The sequence below is a fragment of the Mobula birostris genome, chromosome 21 (genome assembly GCF_030028105.1).
Source record: "Mobula birostris isolate sMobBir1 chromosome 21, sMobBir1.hap1, whole genome shotgun sequence".
NCBI classification, from domain to species: Eukaryota; Metazoa; Chordata; class Chondrichthyes; order Myliobatiformes; family Myliobatidae; genus Mobula; species Mobula birostris.
This window is the reverse complement of record NC_092390.1, coordinates 41,693,857-41,720,761: the sequence shown is the minus strand read 5'-3', so window position 1 is coordinate 41,720,761 and position 26,905 is coordinate 41,693,857. Positions and strand designations below refer to the sequence as shown.

The 26,905-nt window shown below is 40.5% G+C and overlaps 1 protein-coding gene across 1 annotated transcript in view; it reads left to right on the top strand.

Moving 5' to 3' along the window:
• valopa (vertebrate ancient long opsin a) overlaps positions 1 to 26,132 on the top strand; it is a 32,957-nt gene extending 6,825 nt beyond the window's left edge. Inside the window, exons 2-5 of the mRNA XM_072239375.1 lie at positions 7,519 to 7,729; positions 16,380 to 16,497; positions 19,421 to 19,660; positions 25,914 to 26,132. Of these exons, the coding sequence (XP_072095476.1) occupies positions 7,519 to 7,729; positions 16,380 to 16,497; positions 19,421 to 19,660; positions 25,914 to 26,132 (788 nt within the window). The remainder of the gene's footprint in view (positions 1 to 7,518; positions 7,730 to 16,379; positions 16,498 to 19,420; positions 19,661 to 25,913) is intronic.
• The last annotated feature ends 773 nt before the right edge of the window (positions 26,133 to 26,905 follow it).

Here is a 26,905-nt window from a genome sequence, read left to right as displayed (position 1 = left end):
TTTCCCCGGGCTTTGTTGACTCCTAGTCCCACTCCAAGTCCACTCTGTCCTGTTGTGTACGACCTCTCCTTTCTGGTATCTTTTCTCTTCATCTCTCGCTGAACAAAAGACCCAGATCACCTCATTCTCAAGCACACAACAAGAAAAAAACACTCCCTTCATTGGACGGCACACATTCCAAAGCCCCTATTATCTCTCGCTGTAACCCAAACACTGCTGCTACAGAAAAACCATTATATTAGCAGTGCTTCTACAGAAAAACCATTACATTAGCAGTGAATCCTTTCCCAGGGTGTTACACGTGAATGAAACAACATATTTTGTCAATTTTTTACATTATGAAAATTTGTTGTCCTAATGGTTTCCTAGGAATGTAAACCCTCCAAAACAGGCAAAAATAATGTTTTCTGCAGCTGCATATGACAACTTTTATACTCACTGACCCTAGCAATGAAGGCAAACATGTCATATGCCTTTACCATCCTACCATTTGAGTTGCCACTTTTAGTGATCGACGGATTTGTTCCTTAAGATTTCTATGTCCATCAGTACACCTAAGGGTCCTGTCATTTACACTACGCTTTCCTCTTGCATTTGACCTCCCATAATGCATCATCTCACACTTGTCAAGATTAAATTTTACCTGCCATTTCTCTGCCCAAATTTCCAACTGGTCTATATCCTGCTGTATCTTTGACAATCTTACTCACTATCCATGACTCCACCAATTATTGTGTCATACCTGCTGATCAGACCACCTATATTTTCATCCATATCATTTAAAATTGCTTTCACCACTTTATCATGCATACATCCCAATAAGAAAACCTTCTTAAAGATTGGTTTCTTCAGTACTTTGGAGTACGTCTTTAAATCTGTGTTTGGTTTGTTGTCTTTCTTCCACCAGAATGTTTCTTGTTCTTTACTCTCACAAAAGCTTTCATGATTTTTAACTCCTCATCAAATCTTTCCCTTGTTTTCTCTAGTTTGAGAAGCTTCTCTTACATTACTTTTTCCTTTATATACTGTAAAATTCTAGTCACTCTTTTATAGTTATCCATGCCACTGAAATCCTCCTTATGCATCTGTTTATAAAGCCAAAGATTCTTTGTCTCTTGCCAACAGCCAGACTGTTCTCGCTTCAGAGATTTGAGTGTTTTCATCTCAGGCTTTCTCTACTGCAGCATCCCATTTAAAATTGTACCATTGCAATTATATTTTGCACCATATCCCTCCCCTCAAATTAAACTATGTTAGCAGAACATGGTTTCCTCAAGCACTGCAGACATCTCAGTGGGTTCAAATGGCAATTTCCCAGCTGACAGTACTGGATTTATCCCATGGGAGCATCTCACATCAAAGACCCTGAAATGAAAAGGCATGAATTCCCACAATGTCTTTAAACCCAAAGGGTATCTGTTGCCTCTACTATCCTTACTTCCACGTGGCCTCCATCTTCCTTGCTGCCCTCACCCTGTCTCTCTCTTTCCTGTATTTTTCATAATCTCTTTCAGTGTCAGACCTAAAATGGCTGTCTATATGTGCCCTCTGCTTTTCTTGCTATTCCTTAAACCCATGGACCACTCTCTTCCTATCTCTTACTGTTCCCCAAACTAGCGAGGCCTCCATCTTGTAAGCTGCACTAAATGTGCAGCTTCTCCTTAAACCCATTTGGGCTCACTCTCTCCAGTGCTGAGTTTAAACCCCATAAGACCTCAGTCTCCTGTGCTGTACCAGGTCTTCTGGGGCTTCTGTCTTCCATATGGTGATTTAAGCCTACGAGACCACCGTCTGCCCTCTGTCTCCAAACCCTTGGGCTCTCTGACTCTGGTAATGTCCCTAAACACACAGGGTGTCTGTCACATAAGCACAATGCGGCCTTGGGTTGATCATCTAACTCTCTTAGACCTTGCTCCCGAGCCTCCTTCTTTTAACACAACCAGCCAATATGCAGTTTTCTTTTATTGTCATTAAATTCCATTAGGAAGTTTCAAACTAGATTTATTTCAACTTTTGATGTGTGGTCCATACAATGTCTAGCCAGAACATATGAAGCTGCTTCCCTTAAGGTAACTACAGCATTGCTTTATATAGCAAGTTTGGAATCATGATCTGCTTGGAGGATTGCAGCTTGCACGCTAGTCCCAATAAAGCCTCCTTTAGCATTTCTGCCCCAATATCACACTTGGTAATTTTCTAAGCATTTCTTTGAATCTTGAAATCTAGTTGTGGTTCATGGGGAGCAGATTCGTTGGCCAATTCATGCCTCTTTTCTGTTTCCCTTCCTGTGGTTTCGATCCAGTTTGACATCAGTGTTGTTAGTTGTCTATCCAGGAGAAGTTAGCAAAATAGTTTATAAGGCTGAATTTGCCTAATTAATTCCATATTTTTAAAATTATTCACATTTACCATTTGGGCATCCCAAATAATAAGGCCAGTTATTTATTGCCCATCTCTAATTGTCTTTCATAAGTGTGAGTGTATATCTTATTATATTTCTGCATTCTTGGCAGTTGTTCTGTACAATGCAAACTGAGCTCAAGCAGGTATTGAATATAGTGGCATGACATCGTATCAAAAGAAAGGCTGAACGACAGAATAATACAGCAGAGTAAGACCAATGAGTAGTTTGATTTTTCAGGCAAGGGTTAAATTAAAGGTATCCGAGGCTCACTATTGGTCACGGTCGACCATGGATGTCACTTGCCAGCTGTCTACATAACAAGCAAGCCAGGGCAGTACGTTATGAAGAGCAAGCCGTTGTCCATGCACCAGGCTCCCCCTCTCCGCGCAGCTGATGAATCCAAAGGAATGGCAGAGACCAATACAGTTTGGCATCAGCGGCGTCGCAGGAGTCATCGTTGAACCCAGCCTGGGACTGCCTTAAGGACTTCAGCTTCGGATATTTCCTGTGAGATTACACCTGAAGCCTTCCCCATGAGTGGGTATAGCCGCAAGGCAGCAGAGGGTTGAGACTGGAGGTTTCCTTCTCCTAGATAAGCTGCCAACCATGACAAGACAAGCCCCATCTGCCCGAAGTGACTGGTTTTAAGGTGCCAGTAACCCACCTTTTCCCCTTCTCTTGTCAGAAGAAACAGTTCTGCCGGGCTTCGTAGTAAGCCACATGTGAAAGTCAGGGGCTAGACTTGGCTATTTGAGAAACGCAGCATTGGGAACATTTAATTGGTAGTGGGAGCTTCTCCCCACTACCATCCCCAGACCTGACAACCTTAAGCAACCATAAAGGCATCAGGGTTTGGGTTATCAGCCTAGGTTTCTGGTTGTGGCAATTCAGTTATCTGATGCTGGAAGACTTTTCAGCCAAAAGAAAAAAATGTTAGGGAGGTTGATGATATTCAAAGTGACTTTTCCAAATTGATTGAGAGAACAAAGTATTTGCAGAGGTTTTTAATGTGAATAAATCTAATCTTCATCCTTTCTGTCTGGCAGTATTTGCACATGGATTGCTGTACACATGGTTAACTTTGTTCATTTTTGCTAGCAAATAGTTGGATGGAACTATGAAATATTTGCTGACTTTAAGAGCAGTCGGTCTGTAAATAATTAAGTCTTTAGCGGTACTGTTCATGATGTGACATGGATGTTCCAGAGTTGATATATTAAAGCTAGTTGCTGAGATGGGAACTGGCCTGGGAGTAAGAGCTGCGATTTAGGAATGGGATAGACGGTGGTGGTGCAAGCAGTTTAAGATTCTGGAATTGATAGGAGATCCTGGAAGTGTGAGGTAAATTGTACAAGCCCTAGAAACTAGGAACCAGTGATCACTATAAATGCACTCTATTTGTGTGTGACAGTAAGCGTGAAAGATTGCAAAGTCTGGAAAGCAACAAATTAGAATGGAAAGTCAGGGTTTGAAGCTGGAAATATTGAAGAGGACAGCAGCAAACAGCGTCTTTGGGGAAAGGAAATCAGAAAAAAATAGGCCCAAAACTGTTAATGTTCTCTGTCAAGCTATCAGACCTCCGGCTGCTCACTATCTCTCACTCACTAGCAGATTCTCTGCTTTGTTCACTACTGTTCATGACTGCTGACATACTCTATTTATGCTTTGCTTGTTCTTATGCCCCTACCTTAAACAATACTCTTCTTTAAAATTACTAGGTGAAAAATAATGAGCAGGATTAGACAGTATTTTAGTGTGCTTCCCAATGTGCCAAAACATGTCATGAGCCTTGTGGCTTGCCGTAGAGCGTTGAGCTTCTGGGGTTTTTGTACACCTGTATTTACTAATCAGTGTCTTAACTAGAGTTGTTACATCTTGTGTTTTTGGATTAATCTTGTCAAGTTAATTGTGGCTGGCATTTGTTTCCCGCAGCCTATGATTACTTAAAGAGGCCTCCCATTCAGTGCCGCCTTAAGGGGATCATTGTGTTGGACAGAATGAATTGTCTCGTGGTGTTGTTCAGTTGCTCCTCTGAGGCTCTTTTGGTATTCCAGTGTTTAATCTCTTGTTTCCATCTCTTCTTGGGGATCCTGCCTTTCCTCTGCTCCTGTTTGAGACATGAGCCTGCTATCCATAGCTCCTGCGATGAGCAGATTTGTGTCTGAGAGGACAAATTATCCCATGGTGTCACTCAGTCCCTCCTCCAAGGCTCTGATTCCGACGTTTAACTCTCGTTTCTCTCTCTTCCTGCCATTTCTCCACACCTGGGTCTAGTCCTTCATGAGCTCACAGTGACAAAACTACTTTTTGTCAATACTAGACATACAACTTTTATAATAATCTAATGAAACAACCTTTGAGATTTCAGAAGTACATAGCTAATATAATTTTAGCCTTTTTTTTCAACAACCATGAACAACAATTGATTCCCTTTTTATTTCACTTGTGTGTTCTGATGATACAGAATTAGATGGGATTATGAGGAGGGAGGACAATTTGAAAAGGACAATGTATAGGCTAAAGTGTGTGGGTGAGAATAAAGTAGGTGGAATAACGTGATGAAATGTGAGGTTATCCATTTCGGTGCATTTACAAAAAAACAGAGTAGTTGCTATGTGGTGAAACTGCAGATGGTCAAAGAGACCTGAGTGTCCTTGTTCACAAGCCACTGAAGGCTAATAGGTGAAGGGAGTAATTAGGAAAAAAAATGGCTAGAGAAACCATTTCATTGAATCTTAGGCCATTTGGGTCAAGAGGAACAGAAATTTCATCTTTCAGAGGATGGTGACTCTTTGCAATTCTCAACTCTAGTAGACTTCAGAAATTCCGTCAGAGTTCATTTAAAATAGAGACTGATTGGTTTCTGGATATACAGTTATATAGTGATAGTTTAGGAAGTAGCACTGAGGTAGGAGATCAACCAAGGCTTCGATAAAAGGTAGTGTTGGCACAAAGTATCAAATGATCTACTAGTGCTGCTCCTAATTCTTGCAGTACTTAGCCAAGATGGTAAACACCATTTCAGGTACCTGCTTTCACATCTGCTGTTGTTCATCAGTGTACTGTTAACCAATTAAAGAATCTTCCAACCTTACCTGAAGTAAAAACTTTGATGGCTCAGTTTTCAATTTCTTTTAGGTCTTTGCAAAAACATAAACATTTTCAACCTTTTCACAAAGTGGAAAGGCACTTTTTTCAAATCATGTCCCTGAATAATGGTTTGTAGGGGAAATGCTGCCAACATGCATAGAGGGCCCAGGCGTTATGACACTCTCCGGAGTGTGTGAAGTAGAATAGGTCATTCGGCTACTCCTGCTTAGTCAATGAATGAGAACAATACAGCATGGCAACAGGACCTTCAGCCCAACTCGTTCATACCAATCAAGAATACCCATCTAAGCTAGTCCCATTTGCCCACATTTGGCCCATATCCCTCTCCTCCATTCCAATTAATTCCTTTTCATTTAGATTCTGTGATCATTAAGGTAAAAGAAGCAGCTGCAGCCTTATTTACTGAGAGGGGTTCAAAACTTAGAGCGGCAACTCAATCAGTTGGGATTTGCAGTCTTTGACGTGGTGGAGCAAATCATTCTTTTCCAAAATCTCTCCTTGGCTCTCCTCCTGGAAGGGTTAGTCAACCTTCACTAGGTTGACGAACCGGTCTTTAGAAGAGAATCATATGCATTGAAGATCATGCAAATGGTAAATTCTCCACTCCCACATCTTTAATTCAGGAGTTTTTCATTCATCTAGTTTTGGCTTTCCCCCTTTTCTCATCTATGGTTTGCCTTTTGGTGACATCATCTAAAAACACAAATTAGCGGAAGAGCCTCAGACTGATCTCACCACGAGGAACTCACTCCGGTGGGTAGGGTTTGGCTAGGAGGCTGGAGCTGATGAGTGTCATGACCAGTCTCGTGAAGCATTTCATGATGGTGGATGTCAGAACCATCAAGTCATCATAGTGAGAAAGGCATGTTACTTTGCTTTTCTTCCGTACTGGGCTGATGGTGGCCTTCTTAAAGCAGGTGGGAAACTCAGATTGAGTAAGAAGAGTATGAGCAGAACATATCAAGAATTGTTTCTATGCCATGAATCATCGAGAATTATAGTATTTATGTTAGTGTGCAATATTCTTGATAATATTTTTATTGAAGGAACATTTTGTTGAGTGCTTCATCAAATAACCTACTTATGATGTTGATGACTAATTACAGTAGGAATTTCAACTTGTTCATTTTGGACTTGTAAATGAGGAGCAGTCATTTCTGATCTTCTCTGCAGATCGGTCTGGCAAATTCAATAAATTATGTTACACATTGTTATTCAGTATGGTTCAATGTGAGAGCCTCAAATATTCAAAGAGATGCTTGCTGACAAAGCATCTTATTTACCTTAAAATGATTTTTGATGTTTAGGATTTAATAGTATTATCAGGACAGGAGGTGAAAGTGGTAGATGATGGCTTGATAAGGAAATTCTAAATCAAAAACGTTTCCGCCAGTGACTGTATGGGTGGAGAGAGGAGTCTAGCTAGTCAGTCATATTTATTGAGAACGTTACTTACTTATTTATTAAGTACCACAACTTTTCATCTACTGAAATTATTAGTTTGGATTAAGTGGATCTATTGAACTGAAAAGACTGTGCCTTCAGTGAACAACTCAGCAATGCAGGCAGCATCTATAGAGGGGAGTAAACAATCTATAGAGGGGCCGAGACCCTTAATCCCAGTGAATCCTGATGACAAAGGGTCTCAGCCTGAAACTTCGACTGCTTTCTCCCGTGTATAGATCTTGCTGGACTTGCTGAGTTTCTCCAGCATTTTGTGTGTGATCCACAGAATGTGTTATTTTTATATCAGTGAGATTATTTATAATTTTTTGTAAATCGCCAATTTATCTTGGTTCCAGTTATGCATTTCTGCATTTTGGTGGGAGATACTTATGTCCCATAGTAAGGGATGATTGAACGAAAAATTGTTTAATCTGCTTGAATTATAATGGAATGTTGTATGGATGGTATACTTTAGATACTTTGTATACTTGTGTGAACACAATTTGATAAATAGAAATTACAGATGTGATTATTAGGGTTCTGTGTCTGTTTTTCAGGGATTGTGGCACTTTGGTCATTAGCAGTATTAGCCTTTGAGCGATATTTTGTGATCTGCCGACCACTGGGTAATATTCGTTTGCAAGGAAAGCACGCTGCCCTTGGCATTGTCTTCATTTGGGTGTTTTCTTTCATCTGGACCATCCCACCCACCTTCGGCTGGAGCAGTTACACTGTTAGTCCAATTGGCACCACATGTGAACCTAACTGGTAAGTCTATCACTGAAACACATTCAGCTAAGTATTAGTAAGAGTGTATGTTAATTTGCAATTGTTACATTTTTCCTGAGCTTAGTTGATAGATTTGAATTTGAAACTTTGCATTCCATGGATAATCTACAGTTTTGTTTCCAAGTTGCAGACAGACTTAAGCTATGAACTGTTAAAGAAATCTGTTTTTAAACATCAGAATTTATTCACCCACTCATAACATTCAGATTGTCGGATAACATTCCCTATATTTTTGTCACAGAATGGTAAAGCCAGCATAGCTCAAGCTTATCACATTTTATTTAACATAATAGTGGCATTTTCAGTCCCAATATAAAAAAGATTTACTTTTTATCTTCCACTTGCTCAGAAGAAAGGTTTATGCAAAGGCTTTTGTCCTGAGTAGAATATGTTCTATATGAATTATAGAAGGAAAATATGTGGGTATCTGGTTATATTGATCATCTTCACTGAAACGTTTTGATTTGTTATCCCAATAGTAACTTCATTTTGCTGTGGGGCTTTGAAGTTTCAGTATAATGTTTGCTCAGCACAGAACATGGTAATGCCGGTGCTGGGCATTGCTGAGTGAGCTGAATTTAACCTGAGCGCCAGTAGGATGGATTTGAATTCAGGACTGGAAAGATCAGCAAGGGTTCTCACAATTTGTTCTCCAGTGACATTTACTCTGTGCTAGGTGAGGAGCAAGTTAACTTTTGTCTTTTACCATGACTGAAGACTGACAACACAAAAGAAGAGAAGAACTAGAATCAGGAGTTGACCACACAGTCCCTTGATGCAACTACACTATCTAATACCATCATGGCTGATCTGATTATACTAGTGGCAGCCAAGTTCACTCTGCTTGTGCATTTCAATGTCTCCAGCTCTTTCCAATCTGGTGATAGAAATGTTAATAACATCTCCATAGGGACAGCACAGCATTCCGTCAGCAAGCTAATGATGCTAGAACTGAGCTGCCAAAGGAGCTCAGCAGGTCAGGCAGCATCTGTGGTGGCAAAGAGTTATGCAATGCTTTTGTTCGAGACCTTGCATTAAGACAATTATCCAGCCTCTGACACTTGTGAGAAAGGACAGCTATTCAACAAAAGTTTGCAAGTTTGTGTGAAAGATTTGAGGTTGTCTTTGTTTGCTCTGGAAACATTTAAAAATTCAATCTACTGGCTTGAGAAATGTCAGCATGATAGACAGATATGGATCATTCCCAAGTTGCCCTTAAGTTACAGTGCACTACTGGAGCTGCACTTTATTTAGTGAAGATGTTCTGACAAGGATTCAGGGTAGGTGTTATATTGATTTTGTCCTGCCAATAATAAGACCTTCCAACTACAGATAGAATTAGACTTTGTTACAGGAGCTTGTTGGCAATGCTACGATGTACCTATTGGCCTTGCTCTTTTAGGTGATGAGGGTTATAGGTTTGGGCGAAGACGTGGAATTCAGCCTAGAGATAATTAGCAAGGCATCCAAGCTACACAGAAAGGAAAAGACTGTCTTTTAAGCTTGCTTCTGATTTTTAACTTCAGGAGTGTTTCAGCCAATAGTTTTAAGCTATTCTTTCAAGGTTTTTTGCCTCCTAACTCAACAGATCTGTGTTCAATCCTGACTTTGGAATCAGTTTGTGCGGTATTTGCACACACTTTCTGTGGCAGTGAACATTTGCCTCAGGACCATCCGGTTTCCTCCAGCTTCACAAAGACATGATGGTATGTTAGTTTGCTCTAAAGCTTATCCTTCAGTGTAAGTTAATGGCAAAACAAGTCCAAGGGGAATGTGAGAGGAAAAAACTTACAGCAGTACAGGAAAATAGGAGGAGAAATATTATTGATACCCTGGGAGCCAGAATAGATCTGATGGGCTGAGTGGCCTCCTGTGTAATAACCATAAGACAAAACACATTTTATTGCAAAGAAGAAATAATTTACTCAACTTTCATTAGTTGAGTTTTTAAGCTAATGGCTCATAAAAAAGATGTGACGGGGAAAGACTCACTCAGGCAGAAATCTCACAATGTTAAGTGCTTGCTTCCTTTGACAGAGGCCATGTTGGACATCATTGATTTTCAAGAGCAGAGAAGGAGTGTGAGAGAGTGTAGTTGAGGATCTTCTGTTGCCTTCACCCAAAACTCACTGTCTATGATGGCAATTCAAGGGTATCTGAAACGGAGCCCACTCACATCAATGTTCATATAGGAGGGATGCCAACATGAATAGACTCTTCTCAGGTTTCCAGTCAGGTACAGGTATCAATTATAACTGGTGTTTTGATGACAAACTCTGCCATCTTCATCAGGGATGATGCTGATGTATCCACAGTAGTGGTTAGTGTGACGCTATTATGACTTTAAACTTGCAGAATAACGGTATGGTCAAATATGATTAGCCAATTATAATTGAACACTTTCTGCATGTGTTTAGTCATCCAAAATGATTATTTTTCCCCAGAGGTGGACAAATCAAGAATGTTTCTTCTTTAACCAATAATGCAAGAATACATTTTAACTTCATGTTTATTGAGTGTTGAAATAATCTCACCATCCCAGACGTCTGTTATTGTTATCACTGCACATATTCATCTAGAGAAGTATTAAGTATGACACAGTAATAGATATCAACATGTACTTCTGTTCCAGCTCAGAAGGAAACTTCATTTGCAGAATTGACATACTGAACCTTGTCATCGGATAAGGGTGGTGATTTGATGTACAGAAAAAAATTGTGGCGCAATTTACTTTATTATTGGAGCTGAAAAATCTCAAAATCTTAAAATTACTAATAGAGTGAACCTATTGTAATCGAGGGACAATTATAACATTCTGAGCAGGTCAAATTCTTGTATTCATTGGGGACCATGAGGTCACATTTTTGTGTGACAGCTGTAGAGTTTGACTACAGTATGTTAATGGCCCAAGGTAACCTACCAGCAGAAATGTTTTTGCTTTTGCTACAGATGGATGTGATGTGTCTTTTCTTACCTATTTGGGATCAACACCTAATGAAGTGTTAGTTTGATATTCAGTGGTTTAAGTAGTTTGATATTCCTGCTTGAGTATGGAAGTTCTCTGCATCATGTGGACAAGAACAAGTCCAACTTATTAAACATTTGAAAAGTATTAATTGAGGGCTAACTAACAATCTCAGACTTAGCCAAATGTAAAACTAGCCAAACTTTGAATGTTTTTGAATGTCTTTGACATTCAGAAATACTCAAAAAATTGACTTAATGATTACAATAATTTAAAAATACGAACTATTTGAACAATTTAGAAAAAAACATTTTAAACATCTTTAATTAAACTCAATTAGTTTGAAAATATGTAAGTAATCTAATTTTGACCATTTCCTTTCAATACAAATGAATGAAAGTGCTCTTTCTGTGCAAATTGTCACCTGATGTGTTCAAGGCAGATTCTCCAACGTTGAGTACCAGACGCTCAAGTCATCTCCATGAATCATAGAATCATAGAGAAGTACAGCACAGAAACAGGCCCTTCGGCACAGCTAGTTCATACTAAAACCAGTTAAGCTACCTATTCCCATTGACCTGCACCGGGACCATGACTGTCCATTCCCCTACCATTCATGTACCTATCCAAACTTCTCTTAAACGCTAAAATCAAGCTTGCATGCAGCAGCTATGCTGGCAGCTCATTCCACACTCTCACAACCCTCTGAGTGAAGAAGTTTCCCCTCATGTTCCCCTTAAACTTCTCACCTTTCACCTTTAACCCATGATCTCTAATTGCAGTCCCACTCAACCTCAGTGGAAAGAGCCTGCCTGTATTTATCCAATCTATACCCCTCATAATTTTGTACACCGCTATCAAATCTCCTCTTAATCTTCTACATTGTAAGGAATACAGTCCTAACCTATTCAATCTTTCCTTATAACTCAGGTCCTCCAGACCTAGCAACATCCTTGTAAATTTTCCTGTACTCTTTCAACCTTGTTTACACCTTTCCTGTAGGTAGGTGACCAAAACTGCACACAATACTCCAAATTAGGCCTCACTAACATCTTATACAATTTCAACATAACATCCAATCTTGTGTACTCAATACATTGATTTATGTACCAAAAGCTTTCCTTACGACCCTATCTACATGTGACACCATTTTGAATGAATTATGGACCTGTATTCTCAGATCCCTTTGTTCAGCTACACTTTTCAGTGCTCAACCATTCACTGTGTAAAACCTACCCTGGTTAGTCCAACCAAAGTGCAAAAACTCACACTTGCCTCCATTAAATTCCACCTGCCATTTCTCAGCCAATTTTTTCCCTCAGCCGATGAGGGATCTCTGCAGCCATGATAGCCTTCCTCACTGTCCACTACCACCCCCAATCTTGGTGTCATCTGCAAATTTGCTGATCCAGTTAACTACATTATCATCTGAATTATTGATATAGATGTCAAACAACAACAGACCCGGCACCAGTCCCTGCGGTGTGCCACTGGTCACAGGCCTCCAGTCAGAGGAGCATCTAGCCCTTTTATAGTATGGGATCCCTTGTCAATATTTGGAACGGTAAAATCACCTTCTTTAACAACCTTGTGTTTCTTCCAACAGTCTGTGATCTCTCTACAAATTTGATCCAAATTCCCCTGACTGTTGGGTATGTAATACAGCCCCATTTACGTGATCGTACATTTCTTATTTCTCAGTTCCACCCATGATGCCTCACTAAATGTGTTCTCCAGTCTGTCCTGATGGAGCAGTGCTGTGACATTTTCCCAACTAGTAACACCACCCCTCTTCCTTTAACCATTCCCATTCTGTCACATCTAAAACAATGGTAACCCCAGAATATAGAGCTGCCAATCCCATCCCTCCTGCAACCAAGTCTCACTAATGGCTACAATATCATAATTCCAGGTATTGATCCATGCCCTGAGCCTTACCTATGATACCTTCTTGCATTGAAGTATTCGCAGCTCAGGACACTAGTTGCACCATGCTCAACCTTTTGATTCCCGACTTTGTCTGAGGTTTTACCAATATCTGTCTCCATAATCTGTCCACTAGCTGTTCTGGCACTCTGGTTCCCATCCCCCTGCAAATCTTGTTTAAACCCCACCGTGCATCATTAGCAAACCTTCCTGCTGGGATATTAGTCCCACTCCATTTCAGGTGCAAACCCGTCTCTTCTGCACTGGTCCCACCTTCCCTGGAAGAGAGCCCGATGATCCAAAGATCTTATCCCCTCCCTCCTACACCAACTCCTTTACCACCTATTAAACCGTATAATCTTCCTAGTTCTGGCCTCACTAGCATGTGACCTGGGTAGCAATCCTGGTATCACAACCCTGGATGCCCTTCCCTTTAACTTGGCACCTATCTCCCAGAACTCCCTTTGCATAGCCTCATCACTCATCCTACCAATGTCATTGGTACCTACATGGAGCACAGCCTCTGGCTGTTCACTCTCCCACTTAAGAATGCCGAGGACTCAATTCAAGATGTCCCACACCCTGGCACCTAGGAGGTGACATACAACCGGGAGTCTTGTTTTTGCCAACAGGACCTCCTTTCTGATCTCCTAACTAATGAATACCCTATCACTGCAATTCGTCTCTTCTCCCGCTTCCCTTTTGAGTCACAGAGCCAGACTCATTGCAAGAGACCCTCCCACTGAGACTTTGCTCTCGTCATCCCTCCCAACAGTATCCAAAGTGATATTCCTGTTGTTGAGGGGGATGGTCAGAGGGGTACTCTGCACTGGCTGCTTACTCCCTTCCCCTTTTCTAGCTGTCACCCATTTTCCAGTGTCCTGCCCCTTGGGTGTAGCTACCTCTCTATATGTCCTATCTTTCACCCCTTCAGACTCCTGAATGATCTGGAGTTCATCCAGTTCCAGATCCAACTCCTTAAAGCAGTTTGTTAGAAGCTGCAGCTGGATGCACTTCTCACAGTCGTAGTCATTAGGAACTACAAGAGGAGCATTCCACTATCCTGCCTGGCATCTCAGCTGTTCTGACTGAGTAAATGTAAAGAAGGGGGAAATATCTCTACCTGCAGCTTTTGTTTTTGGCTTTGCTGACTGGAGCCTCTCTTTGCTGAAGCCTCGAAGAGCTAAAGCCTCAAATTCTCCACTCTGTCAACTCCAACAATGGCCGCTCCACTTGCCCCTGCCTTCCTTCAATTTGTTCTTGCTAATCAATCTAAAGAATTTGTAATAACGCCCAAGAATTATGGGATTCCTCAGGGTGCTCCAGTTTCCTCCCAAAGACATGACAGTTAGTAGGTTAATTGATAAATGTAAATTATCCTGTGATTATCGGTGGTATCCGTTAGTCTCACGAGACCATGGATCTGTGCCTGGAAAGTCTTTCCGTGTTGTGCCGTTGCGGTGAGGCAACGCTGGAGTATCCTTTCCAGGGCGCAGGCCTGGGCAAGGTTGTATCGAAGACCGGCAGTTGCCCATGCTGCAAGTCTCCCCTCTCCACAACACCGATGTTGTCCAAGGGAAGTGCAAGGGCCGATATAGCTTGGCACCTGTGTCGTCGCAGGAGTTGCCAGAATGAGGTTGAAGGCAAAGTCGGACTGCCTTAGGGACTCCAGCTCCGGATTTGTCCTCAGGGTTTACTCCCGAAGCCTTTCCCATGAGTGGGTATGGCCGCATGGCAGCAGAGGTTTGAAATCGGAGTTTTCCCTGTCTTAAATGTCCTGTGATTAGGGTAGGGTTAAATAGGTGGGTTGCTGGGCAGTGAGGCTCATCGGGCCAGAAAGATCTGCTCTGCAGTGTATCTACAAATAAAAACAGAACGGTGTGGTGGAAGGAGGGTAGTAACTATTGTTTAATGAAGAAGGACTTTAATGAAGTCTACTTATATGAAGTGAGATGGATTGTACATAAGCTGAAGTGAAGACAGACTGATCTGTTTCCAAGCTTGTTGAAATTACCTCAGAATGGTCATTGCATAGAAGGGTGCCATTCAGCCATATTGACTGTATTAGGTCAATGTTAGGGCAATACAGCTGGTATTGCTCCGTTACCCCATCTTAATGCCCACCATAGCCTCCCCCTTGAGAAATGTTCAGGAGATACAAGGATGAAAGCCACCGCAACGACCTGAAGTTTCAATTGTAAATGAGAAAGAAAGTTGCAAAAAAGACCCTCCAGGTAAATCTGTTCAGCAGTTCAACTACTGGAAAATTGCCTCGACATCATTAAATTTTCCAGGCTGCAGTTTTCGCTGAAAATATATATCCATGTCAGTGAATGCAAAGCATCGTTTTTAAACTAATGACCGGCTTTATATGAAGATATTTTCACAAGAATTCTTCCAATGAGATAATTATTTAATAATGGATTACCATCATTAATTGATTATCTCATTATTAAAGTAGCATGTTAAATGGTTGTAGTGACACGTCTGGTGTGGTCATGGGCAGTGCTGGTTCCTCTTGCTTTCAGCTTTTCCACTTCTGGCTAGCAGCCTTGCAAAAAGGAGAGCTGAATGTGTAAATCTCTCCCTGCCAGTACACAGCCTCCCCAACATCAAGCCTCATGTAGTACCTCCTCGCTGGTGACACATGGAAAACTGCAATCCTTTCAGACTCAGGCCCAACTACAGAGGATGGGGAGGAGGTCTGGCCCCTGCGCACATAGCAAGCAGGCCCACTGGCGTGTGGACACAACCCGGTGCTCGTAAACCAGATCCCCAGCGATGGGTAAGTAGCCCCACTGCCTTGTGGGCAACCTCAGGAATGACGAAGGACATGGGAGTGAACCCAGGCAGCAAATCCTGAGTGGAGCCCCTAAGGCAGTTGAATGTCACCGGATGTCCTTCCAGCACTGCCAAATGTATTGCTTCATAAGCTTTCCTTTGGATTACGTTGCTGAGGCTGAGAGAGGGATCTTGATGACTGGGCATCCGAGGATCTTCATACCTTCGGCCCAGGCTTGCCCCCTAGCGGACACCCATTGTCCTTTGAGACAGACAGATGCCACCATCATCATCATCATCAAAGTACAAAAACCCTGAGTTCTGTACTAAGACCTTTATTTGTGGCAAACTCACAAAGCGAAGCCTTCCTTCACAGTGTGGTTAGGACATCATGGATATTCAGAGTAGAGACAGAGTGAGGAGCTAAGAAGCAGAGGTCTTTACTTGTCTTCATCTGTAGCTCACTCGTTAGGATGGCAACGCCAAGCGCATCCGAAGTGGGATTCTGTCCTTGTTCTGACAGCAGAGGGTGAGATTAGGGCATTAGATTGCTAAGTGATATGAAATCATGTTGAATATTCTTTACAGAAAGCTCCTGTAATTGGAAGGACATGTGATGTCCTTTTTGAACTAGAGAAGTTATTAATGTGATATTATATGTAAATGACACAATTTATCATACTTGAGCCATGTAAAACAATACGTTAACTGCAGTAACAATGTTGTAGTGTTTAAGGCTACTTTCACAAATGAGGGAACATCTGCAGATGCCTGAAACGTCGACTGTACTTTTTTCCACAGATGCTGCCTGGCCTGCTGAGTTCCTCCAGCATTTTTGTGTGTGTTGTAAGGCTACTATCAAATTTTAGCAGTGCTGCATTATATCTAGTTTTTAACATCTGTGCGTAATAGTAGTTAAAACACTGATACTCAATATAACTGTTTTATTTCTTGCAGGTATTCTGGAGAATTCAATGATCACACCTACATTATTGCTCTTTTCACAACTTGCTTCATTATGCCTTTATTGGTTATATTTGTGTCTTATGGGAAGCTGTTGAGGAAACTAAGGAAGGTAAATTACTTAAAGTAAATTATTCTACCTTTTGGCATAATCATAAATCTCAAGAATGTTAATTTTATGGTGTGTTGATTTTCTTAATAAAAATCTGACCTTATCATTTTATTCAAACTGGGCTGGAGCTTACTGCAAAATACCAGAAGTTACATATAGAATACAATTCAGATGTGCCAGCAAGTTTGAAATTCCTTCATAGATACCCATGCTGCTATAGTTTATACTGGAGTCTTCACTAGTGGCCTGCACATGGTTTAGGACTGAGGCCCAAGAAAATGTAACTTAATGGTTAACTGACTGTAAAGGCATCTAGAGATCTGAGATGTTTCTCCGGAGACAGGATCCCATTACAGCATTTGGAAGATTTAAATTCCAGTAATTAAATAAATCTGAAATTAAGAAATTGGTGTTGATAAAAGCTGGCTTTTCACAAAAGCCCATCTAGTTCACTGTTGTCCTCAGAGATAAATTTATGATCCTTCCTGGTACAGTCTACACATAACTCTAGATGAATCCAACCCCTGACCTAATTGCCTTCTCAGCAGGAAGGTAATAAATAATGGCCTTCAGCAAGGCTACATTATATGGATAAGTTAAAAGATAATTATTTGATTGGCAATTCTGCAGCTATAAGGAAGGAAGTCAAAAGTTGAGCTTAATTTCACGTGCAGAAGTACAGGTCCAATGAAAATCTTACACTGCATCACAGGCACATGGCATCAGTCACAAGAAAGCATTCACACCAAAAAAAATGAAAACTGAAAACAAATTAAACAAAATTATACAAGAAAGAACAACTAGGAAATAAAGTCCATTGTAGTGAAAAGTGGTCATGATGTTGCTCTTCTTAGGCAGTGATTATACTTGTGCAGGTTGGTTCCAGAAACAAATAGATGAAGGGAGCAACTGTTTTGAAACTAGCAGTGTGGGAACTTCAGGCTCCTGTAGCTCTTGGCCAATGGCAGCTGCAAGAAGATAGGGATCTTTGATAACACATGCTGCCTTCTTGAAGCTGCGGCCTGCATAGGTACTTCGGATGGTGGAGAAGGAAGTGCCAGTGGTGCAGGGGGCAGAGTTCAGGGGGCAGAGTTCACTATATTCTACCATTTCTTATGTTCACATTGCCATACCAGACCATGGTGCAACCAGTCAATATTTTCAACAGTACATCTGCAGTTTGTTGCAGTGTTCAGTGGCATGCCGAACCCCTTTAACCTTCTAAGAAATAATGCTGGCAGAGGTTCCTTGTGATTTCATCTATATGTTGGGTGCAGGATAGGTCGCCTGATAAGTTAATGCCCAGGAATGTAAAGCTGCAGATCCTCTCCACTGCTGACTCACCATGTAGACTGGCACGTGCTCACCCTCCCTCCCCTTCCTGAAGTCAACCAGCATTCCTTTACCTTCAGTGACATTGTATAAAAATGTTGCTGTGGTGATCAGTTTGAAATAAGGTAATTTGCATTTTTAAATTATTTTTATTTGCTGCATTGGTACTGATTACTTAGAGCATTTACGTGCTTAGTTAAATAATGGAAAGAATTTGATCTGCATTGTTTCCAAACATTGTAATCAGAATCAGGTTAGTATCACTGGCATATCTCATGAAATAATGTTGTTTTGCAGCAGCAGTACATTGCAATTCATAATAAATGTAAAAATTAAGAAATAATTTATGCACTATATGTATCATTAAGAAATATATATAAAATTTAGTTAAGTAAGTAGAGCAAAAAGAGAGCGAAGAAAGTAGTGAGGTAGTATACATAGGATCAGTCTCCGTTCAGAAATCTGATGGAGGGCAGAAGCTGTAGACCTTCAAACTTTGAATGTCAAGGATATTCAAAAGCACAGAAGGATCGGTTTTTTCAGATGACAAGTGTTGGGATGAGGCTCTGCCTTCTGTGAAAGGTTTTCTCAGCTTTTTCCTGGTAGCATTTGTTCTGGCTCTCACCTGACAGGATTTCCTTTCAGGTCTCAGCACTTCAAAACAAGATATAAGCATTTTCAGTTTCATTCCCAGTTGGTTCAGAATGTTCATTCAGTAATGAATAGCCCTGGAAATACTTGACCAGTGACTTGGTCTCCACACGTGACTGTGGCAATGAATTCCAGAGATTCTCCACACTCTGGCTAAAGAAATTCATTTTCATTTCTGTCCTAAAGGCATCTCTTTAAATTCTGAGGCTGTATTCTCAGATTTTAGAGACTCCCACTACTGGAAACATCCTGTCCACATCTACGCTTCCTAGGCCTTTCAGTATTCAATAGGTTTCATTGAGATCACCCCCCCCACCCATTCTTCTAAACTCCAACAAGTACAGTTCCAGAGTCTTCAAACATCTCATGCGTTAACCCTTTCATTTCCAGAATCATTCTCGTAGTCCTCCTCTGGACCCTCTCCAATGGCTGCACGTCCTTTCTTAGATAAGGATCCAAAAACTGGCATAATACTCCAAATGTGGTCTGACCAATGCCTTATAATGTCTCAGCATTACATGCTTGCTTTTTTATTCTAGTCCTCTAAATGAATGCTAACATTGCATTTGCCTTCCTGGTCACAGACTCAACCTGCAAGTTAACCTTCAGTGGATCCTGCACAAGGACTCCCAAGTTCCCTTGTAGCTCTGATTTCTGAATTTGTTTCCCTGTTTTGAAAATAGTCTATGCCTTTATTCCTCCCACCAAAGTGCATGACCATACACTTCCCTACACTGTTTCAAATTCCAATACTTCAAAAGGCTCGTAATAAAGTTGACATGGAGAAAAATATGAAATATGCAATCAAAAAGGTTACAAGCGTTTACAGATTTTTTTGCCTTGAAATTTGTGTGAATTAAAGAAAACAGAAAAATAACCAAAATGCAAGACAACGTTAAGGATGGAGCAGTTGACTATACTGTACCTTCTCTTGCTGTAGGTATCAAGTACACAAGGGAGACTGGGAGCAGCAAGAAAACCAGAAAAACAAGTCACCAGGATGGTTATTGTTATGATACTGGCCTTTCTTTTCTGCTGGTCCCCATACGCTGCTTTCTCCATAACTGTGACTGCCTGTCCAGCCATTGAGTTAGATCCACGGCTGGCTGCAATACCAGCTTTCTTCTCAAAAACTGCTACAGTTTATAATCCAGTCATTTATGTGTTTATGAACAAACAGGTACGATATTATTTCACCCAGGCTTTCAGTGAAACAAGGTTGCTTTTGCTAATATATATGCTGTCAGTAACAGTGATAAGAGTATAACTTGCTGCTATATAAATAACAATGATAGAACTGTGCAGCAGTGATTACACCATGTGCATTTGAAAATATTTTGCAAATTTATTGCAAGGTTAGTGTTGTAGCACAGTATTTTGAATATGGTGTTAAATATGGAAAGCCAAATGTTACTTAATGTCCCTACCACAACATATTAATTATACAAATTGAAATTATGATGGGTACAAGTGCATTTATACAAATAAGATATAGACAATTTTTCATATAACTATTGCCAAAATGGAGAAAATACATAACAAATACACCAGCTGGTGGTATAGTGGCATCAGCACTGGACTTAAAGACAAATGGTCGTGGGTTCGAATCTGGACGGCTCCTTGCACGCCTTCCATCCGTGCTGGGTTGAGCATCGAGCTAGCAACTCGGCCTCGTAAAAATCAGTCACTTTGCTACGGAAACAGCAAAAATGCTGCTCAATGCTCTACAAGGCGTGAAGAGGTACAACAACATAACAGCATAACAAATGTCATTTGACAAATCCCTGTGCACTTTGTAGAAACTTAGAACATCGAACAGAAGAGCACAGGAACAGGCTATTTGGCCACAGTGTTGTGCCAAACCAGCTAAAAAGCAAATCAAAAACACCCAAACACTAATTCCTTCTACATATACCATGTGCATATCCCTCTACCTTCCTTACATCCATGTACCTGTCCAAACGTCTCTTAAAAGCCTCCAAAGTATTTGCCTCTACCACCACACCAGGCAGTACATTCCAGGCATCTATGACTCTCTGAGTAAAACCTTACCCCTCACATCCCCTTTGAACTTACCCCCTCCCACCCTGAGAAAAAGATGTGAAGTGTCCACTATCTATGCCTCTCATAATCTTGTAAACCTCTATCAGATATACCTTCAGCCTCTGGCGCTCCAGAGAAAACATCTCAAGTTTACCTGGCCTCTCATGACAGCACATACCCTCTAAACCAGGCAGCATCCTGGTAAGCCTCTTCTGCATCCTCTCCAAAGCCTCAATATCCTTCCTATAGTGGGGCAACCAGAACAGTGTGCATTCTCCAAATCTGGCCTAACCAGAGTTTTATAAAGTTGCAACCTAACCTCTTGACTTTTGAACTCAGTACCTCGACTAATAAAAACAACCATTCCATAACGCAGGGGTCCCCAACCTTTTTTGCACTGCGGACCAATTTAATATTGACAGTATTCTTGCGGACCGGCCGACCTTGTTGGGGGGGGGAGGTGGTAATCAAGTGGGGTTAAACTCACCTCAACATGTCTTTTACAGTGAGGATTACCAACTTTCTCACTTCCAAATAAGGGACAAAAGTAGCAGTCAAATCCTGACAAAGGGTCCCAGCCCGAAACGTCGACTGTACCTCTTCCTATAGATGTTGCCTGGCCTGCTGCATTCACCAACAGTTTTTGTGTGTGTTGACGGGACACTTGTGTTTACCCGGAGAAAGACTACCATGACCGTGAAGCCTTGCGCGGGCACCTGTGTGCGCATGCGTGACGCGCATATGTGATGTACACATGCGCGTAGATGCCGTTTTTTTTTCCACAAATCGGTTTTGGCTTAATCTTCCCAACCACATTGTACATACATTATTTCTACTTTATATAGGCTGTGTATTTATCATATCATTCCTGCTTTTACTATATGTTAGAGTTAGTTACTTGGTATGATTTGGTAGGTTATTTTTTGGGTCTGAGAACGCTCAAAAAATTTTTCCCATATAAATTAATGGTAATTGCTTCTTTGCTTCACACCATTTCGGCACAAAAGGTTTCATAGGAACGCTCTACCTTAGCGGGACAAACCAATTTAGCCCAATATACGGGATGTCCTGGGAAATATGGGACAGTTGGCAACCCTATGTTCAAGTTCAACAGTGCATGACAGGGAATGAGGAAATGTGCAGCTGACTCATATCGTTTACTCGTGGCCCGGTAGCACATGCTTTGCGGCCCGGTACTGGTCCGCGGCTCGGTGGTTGGGGACTGCTGCCATAACCCTTCTTAATCACCCTTCTTGTGTGTCAGTTTAATTAATAATTTTAATAACACTTTTATGAATTAAATCATAAAGGATTTTACAATTTCACACCAGCTCCAAGAATTTTTTTTGAAGAATTCATACCCAAAAGATAAAAGATCTGGCAGATTGTGACAGAGTACATGTTGAGATTATGTTTCCTCCAGTAGGAGAGCCTAGAACTAAGGGTTTTGGTGTAAAAATAACTATTTATTTTTCTCAATGGGCAACAGAAGCAGAGTCCTTGAAGGCACAGTTAGATATATAGTTGATTAGTAAGGGGGCCAGTGTTTGCCAAGGTTAGAAAAGATATGGTGTATTGTTACAATTGTAATAGAATTATTGTGTCAAATATTGAAATAGGCTACTTCTGCTCCCTATTTATATGTGAATTAACTGGAAAAATAGATTGCTTTATGTTAAAAGTTTGACTGGAAAAGCAAACTTAATTTTCTACCTGTGTAAAACTCTCCTCTCTCTTACACCCATACAGCTTTTATTTACCTCTCTCCCACTCTATTTTCCATCATTTTCTAAGTCGGTAGTGTGGGAACAGTGAGCTTAGTCAACAGTCATTATCTGTTGAGTGCAGTTACACACTGTCATTTGTATAAGGAAGAAAGAACCATGGCAAGTTCTTAAAGTGAGAATACTCCAAGTCAGCACAGTTTGACACTGTGGCAAAATACAACATCAAGATATGGTAAACGCAGTGTCCAGAATTGTCAAAATTTACTGATCTAGCTAAGCAAATATGAGTGGTAGAATTGATTTCATTTGCATTCAAAATTAGCCCATCAAGTGATACCTGAGTTACAGTAAATCAGTTTTTAAAATTACACATTGTTTAACTTCCAAACACAGAATGCTGGGAATTTGGGATTTGTTCGAATGTAAGCAGCAGAGTTTTGAATGGTATCAAGACTATTGACAGTAGTGTGGGAAAGGCAGTTTGGCATCTGTTAGAATAGTCAGAACTGGAAGCAATTACGAAATGCCTGCAAATATCTGGATGATTTGCGGGATGTGTTCTTTTATGCCATTTACTTCAATAAAAGATTGATTATTTTATTTGTCTACATTTAAGAAATTCAGTTAATATTCACATATTCTTTGTGGTGCTATGCTGAAGAAGTCATTATTACAGATTTACTATCTATGTCAGTTTGTGAAGAAGTTGTGTACTGCTAACCTATTATTGACATGATCTACCTTCATACAGAGAGGTCAACAGATTCAAGATATCTGGAGGTATCAAGGAATTAGAATTAGATTTTTTTTTATTTCTCTCATCCATTTCGCAACATACAGGGGGTAAAAATCTTTATGTTGCGTCTCTGTCACTATGTACAAACACTGATGGTATACATAATTGTCTTGAATACATGTATGTACAGTCAGATGCAATGTACAGTCAGAAACACAATCAGATCAATGTGTATTGATAAATCTGATAGTCTGGTGAAAGAAGCTGTCCTGGAGCCTGTTGGTTCTGGCTTTAATGATGTGGTACCGTTTGCCAGACGGAAGCACCTGAAACAGTGTATGGTTGGGGTAGCTGGACTCCCTGATGATCCTCGGGGTCCCTTTTATGCAGCTGCTGTAAATGTGCTGAATAGAGGGAAGTTCACATCCACAGATGCGCTGGGCTGTCCACACCACTCTCTGCAGTGCCTTGTGACTGAGCATAGTACAGTTTCCATACCAGGCAGTGACACAGACAGTCAGGAAGCTCTTGATGGTGCCCCTGTAGAAAGTCCTGAGGATCTGGGGACTCATGGCAAACTTTTTCAGGTGTCTGAGGTGAAAGAGCTGCTGTTGTGCTCTTCTCACCACACAGCTGGTATATACATTCCAGTTAAGATCCTTGGTGATGTGTATACCAAGGAACATAAAACTACTCACCCTCTCAACTACAGTCCCATTGATGTCAATAGGAGCTAGCCTGTCTCCATTCCTCCTGTAATCCACGATCAACTCCTTTGTTTTTTTGACATTGAGGGAGAGGTTGTTTTCTTGGCACCACCATGTCAGGGCATTGACTTCTCCTCTGTAGGCTGTAGGGAGTAAGACTTCGTCCTGCTTTTCTGCCTCAGTGACCTTATCCAAAACAAGGACACCTGTACCATTAAATATACTACTGATTTTCTGAATTAACACCTGTATAGCTCCACCAGGACTTTGTTTTGTGGGTTCAGACTGGTCATGATGTCCAGCAGAAATACTTGTGTTGCTGTTTCATTGCATTCCCAACCTATATTCATTATTCCAAATGATAAATAAAATGGTCAGAATTTTTAATCCTATGATAGGTGTAACTGCTGAGCTTTTTCACGCTGCATAACATCTCACAAAGTGTACTTCCTTTCCACCTTCTATGACATAGAACCCTTTTCCGTCAAACTGTAGCATATGCAGAAAGTATAATGAAACTGATAATATAAAAATAGACTGAGGTGTAATGTGGGCAGTTGAAAGTAAAAGTTCCAAGTAAATTTATTATCAAAGCACACATATGTCACCAGATGCAACCCAGAGATTTATTTTCTTGTGGGCATAGTCAATAAATCCATAATAGAATAATAACCATAACAGAATCAATGAAAAACTGCAAAAACTTGAGCATTCAACCAGTGTGTAAAAGACTATGTTGTTGCCACTTTCCCACAATAGTGCTTCATGTAAAGGTGCTCAGTGGTGGGGAGAGCTTAACATGTGATGGACTGGGCTGTATCCAGTACCTTTTGTGGGATTCTCCATTCAAGGGCATTGGTGTTTCCATACCAGGCTGTCAGTCAATATATTTTCACTATACATCTATAGAGGTTTGTTAAAGATTTACATGCCGTGTGGAATCTTTGCAAACTCCTAAGGGAGTTTATCTTCTCTAATCTAGTCATATCTTCATCTGGATCTTCTCTTCTTCTTAGAATGCAAACAAATTGTTTCCAGTCCAGGTTTGCTCATTCTGAAGTGGTTGATGAGACCCATGTTGACTTCTCCTCTGTAGGCTGTGGGGGGTAAGACTTCCTCCTGCTTTTCTGAGTGAGACCCACAGACCCTGCCAGAGATGGGGCAGGAAGTGCTTGATAGCGTGGGGAAGGTGGATTGTTCAGGAGATGATCTTTTACCTTTTATGTTGTGCACATGTGTGTTTCTGATCCATCACCTCAAGGCTCTCAGTGATAATAACAACTTGTTCCACTGACAGAAATTCAACGTTTCCTTCCATTTCCTATAATGCTAGACTGCAGTCTCAATACAACGAAAATATAGATGCATATATACATTATGAATCTAGGTCAAAACATCAAAGCACCAGCATATGTAAATTCTGCAACAGCAGATCCCACCTAGCTGGCTCCCTTCTGCTTGTCATCACAGGTCATAGGAAAGCTCTGCAGCAGATCTGAAAGCAATTCAATTTTTCACCTTTCAGATGAAAGCTGGTGTGTGAAACCTTGAAACATAAAAGTGCCTGGCAGTGCAAATTCATCAGAGTACTTCAGAGAGATTGCAAGATGTAATGCTGTTGCTGCAAAGCATTAGCTAAATCCAATAAAATCTTTCAAGCAAATCTTTCAAACCTTCAATTAAACATAAGTAAAATTGAAACTGCTGGCAAAGTGATGTGGGATTTTATTTCTACATGGTATCTTTGAAAAATTCTCAATTTGTGTGGCTGACAAGTAACCTCAAATCATACTGTGTTACACTCTGTAACAAGAAACAAAAGGTAGACCTGCCTTAAAAAAAATCAGAACTTAAAGTATTAATAGTCATCTTCAATCTAATATGTATTTCCAGTTTATTTTGGACTCTATTTATCAATCTCAACTATTAACCCAAAGAAGCACTTTTTTCCAACTAATAGGGCAGTAATGTTTTCAGAAAGAAGACTTCATAGCCAATGTTAAAGTTTGTTTTTGATGAAAATGTACGCATTTCTTCTGGAGAAACATTCACCAACTAGAAACTGACTCTTTCTTCCTCCACAAATGCTATAGCAGTTGTTTCCTCTTTCAATTTGCTTTCATGTTTGGCAGAATAACAGTACAGTATAAAGGTCAAAATTCAGACAGCAATTATTGAACCTTACATTTGATTTACAGATCTTTTCTTATCTTCATCCAGTTTAGGCAATGTGTCCTGCAAATGTTCAGCCTCAGTGAATCTGACACCAACCCAACAGCAGACCATCGAAAGCAGGGTGGTAACAATAATGAGAGCAAAATGTCCACTGTTGCAAGAGTGAAGACTTCTTATGCTAATACAACAAAACAGGAAGAGTGTAGCAAACGTGATACCTTTGCTCAGCTGCTATCACCTGAGAATGAAGTTTGCCCAGTTTAAATATAAGGCACCAGTAACCCATTGCATTAAATTGTTGTAATCCATTATCTGCAAATTGGATGAAAATGATCTGTAATCCAAGTTTTCAATATTCACTTCTTTCACAAAGAGAACATTGACCATGCCAATAATAAAGCTTCATATAATGAAGCAATGTGTAGATTTGTCAATAGTTGTAGAAGAGAGGGTTCTATCATGTTTGCTGCTTAATCTGTTAATCATAATTTTCATGTAGAGATGTAATTTGTTGCTATTTGGAACTAGGTGGTTGAAGTGATTCTTCTGCTTTTGTACACACCCTTCAAAGTAGAAGCCGCAGCTTCAATTATTACAAGAGTTTTAAGATGACACAATAGGTATTGGATTGAAAATATCATATATTTTAGACTAAAAGGAGCAATTAGCTTTTCAGATCAGAACATTATTTTATGAATTGAGTACAAGCCAACAGACCACTTCCTAGCTTTTGCAAAGACTCCTGAACTCAGTGTGACATGAAATCATAGATTCAAGCTACTGAATTGTGTACCATGAAATGAAGATCAATTATTCACATTAATTGAGTATGAACATGATAGCTGAAGCATACATCCAAATATAATGTGAGTCAGCCAAATGCTTGACTACTGCAGTATTAGTTTCTGCACTGAAGTTTTCAAGGTGGTCAGATCTGCAATGTTGATTTGATACCAATTCTGCCATTTGAAATCTAACATTAAGCAATCATTCATTAGGAAAAAGAGAAAAAGGGTTCAAATGGTATTTTGGGGTTA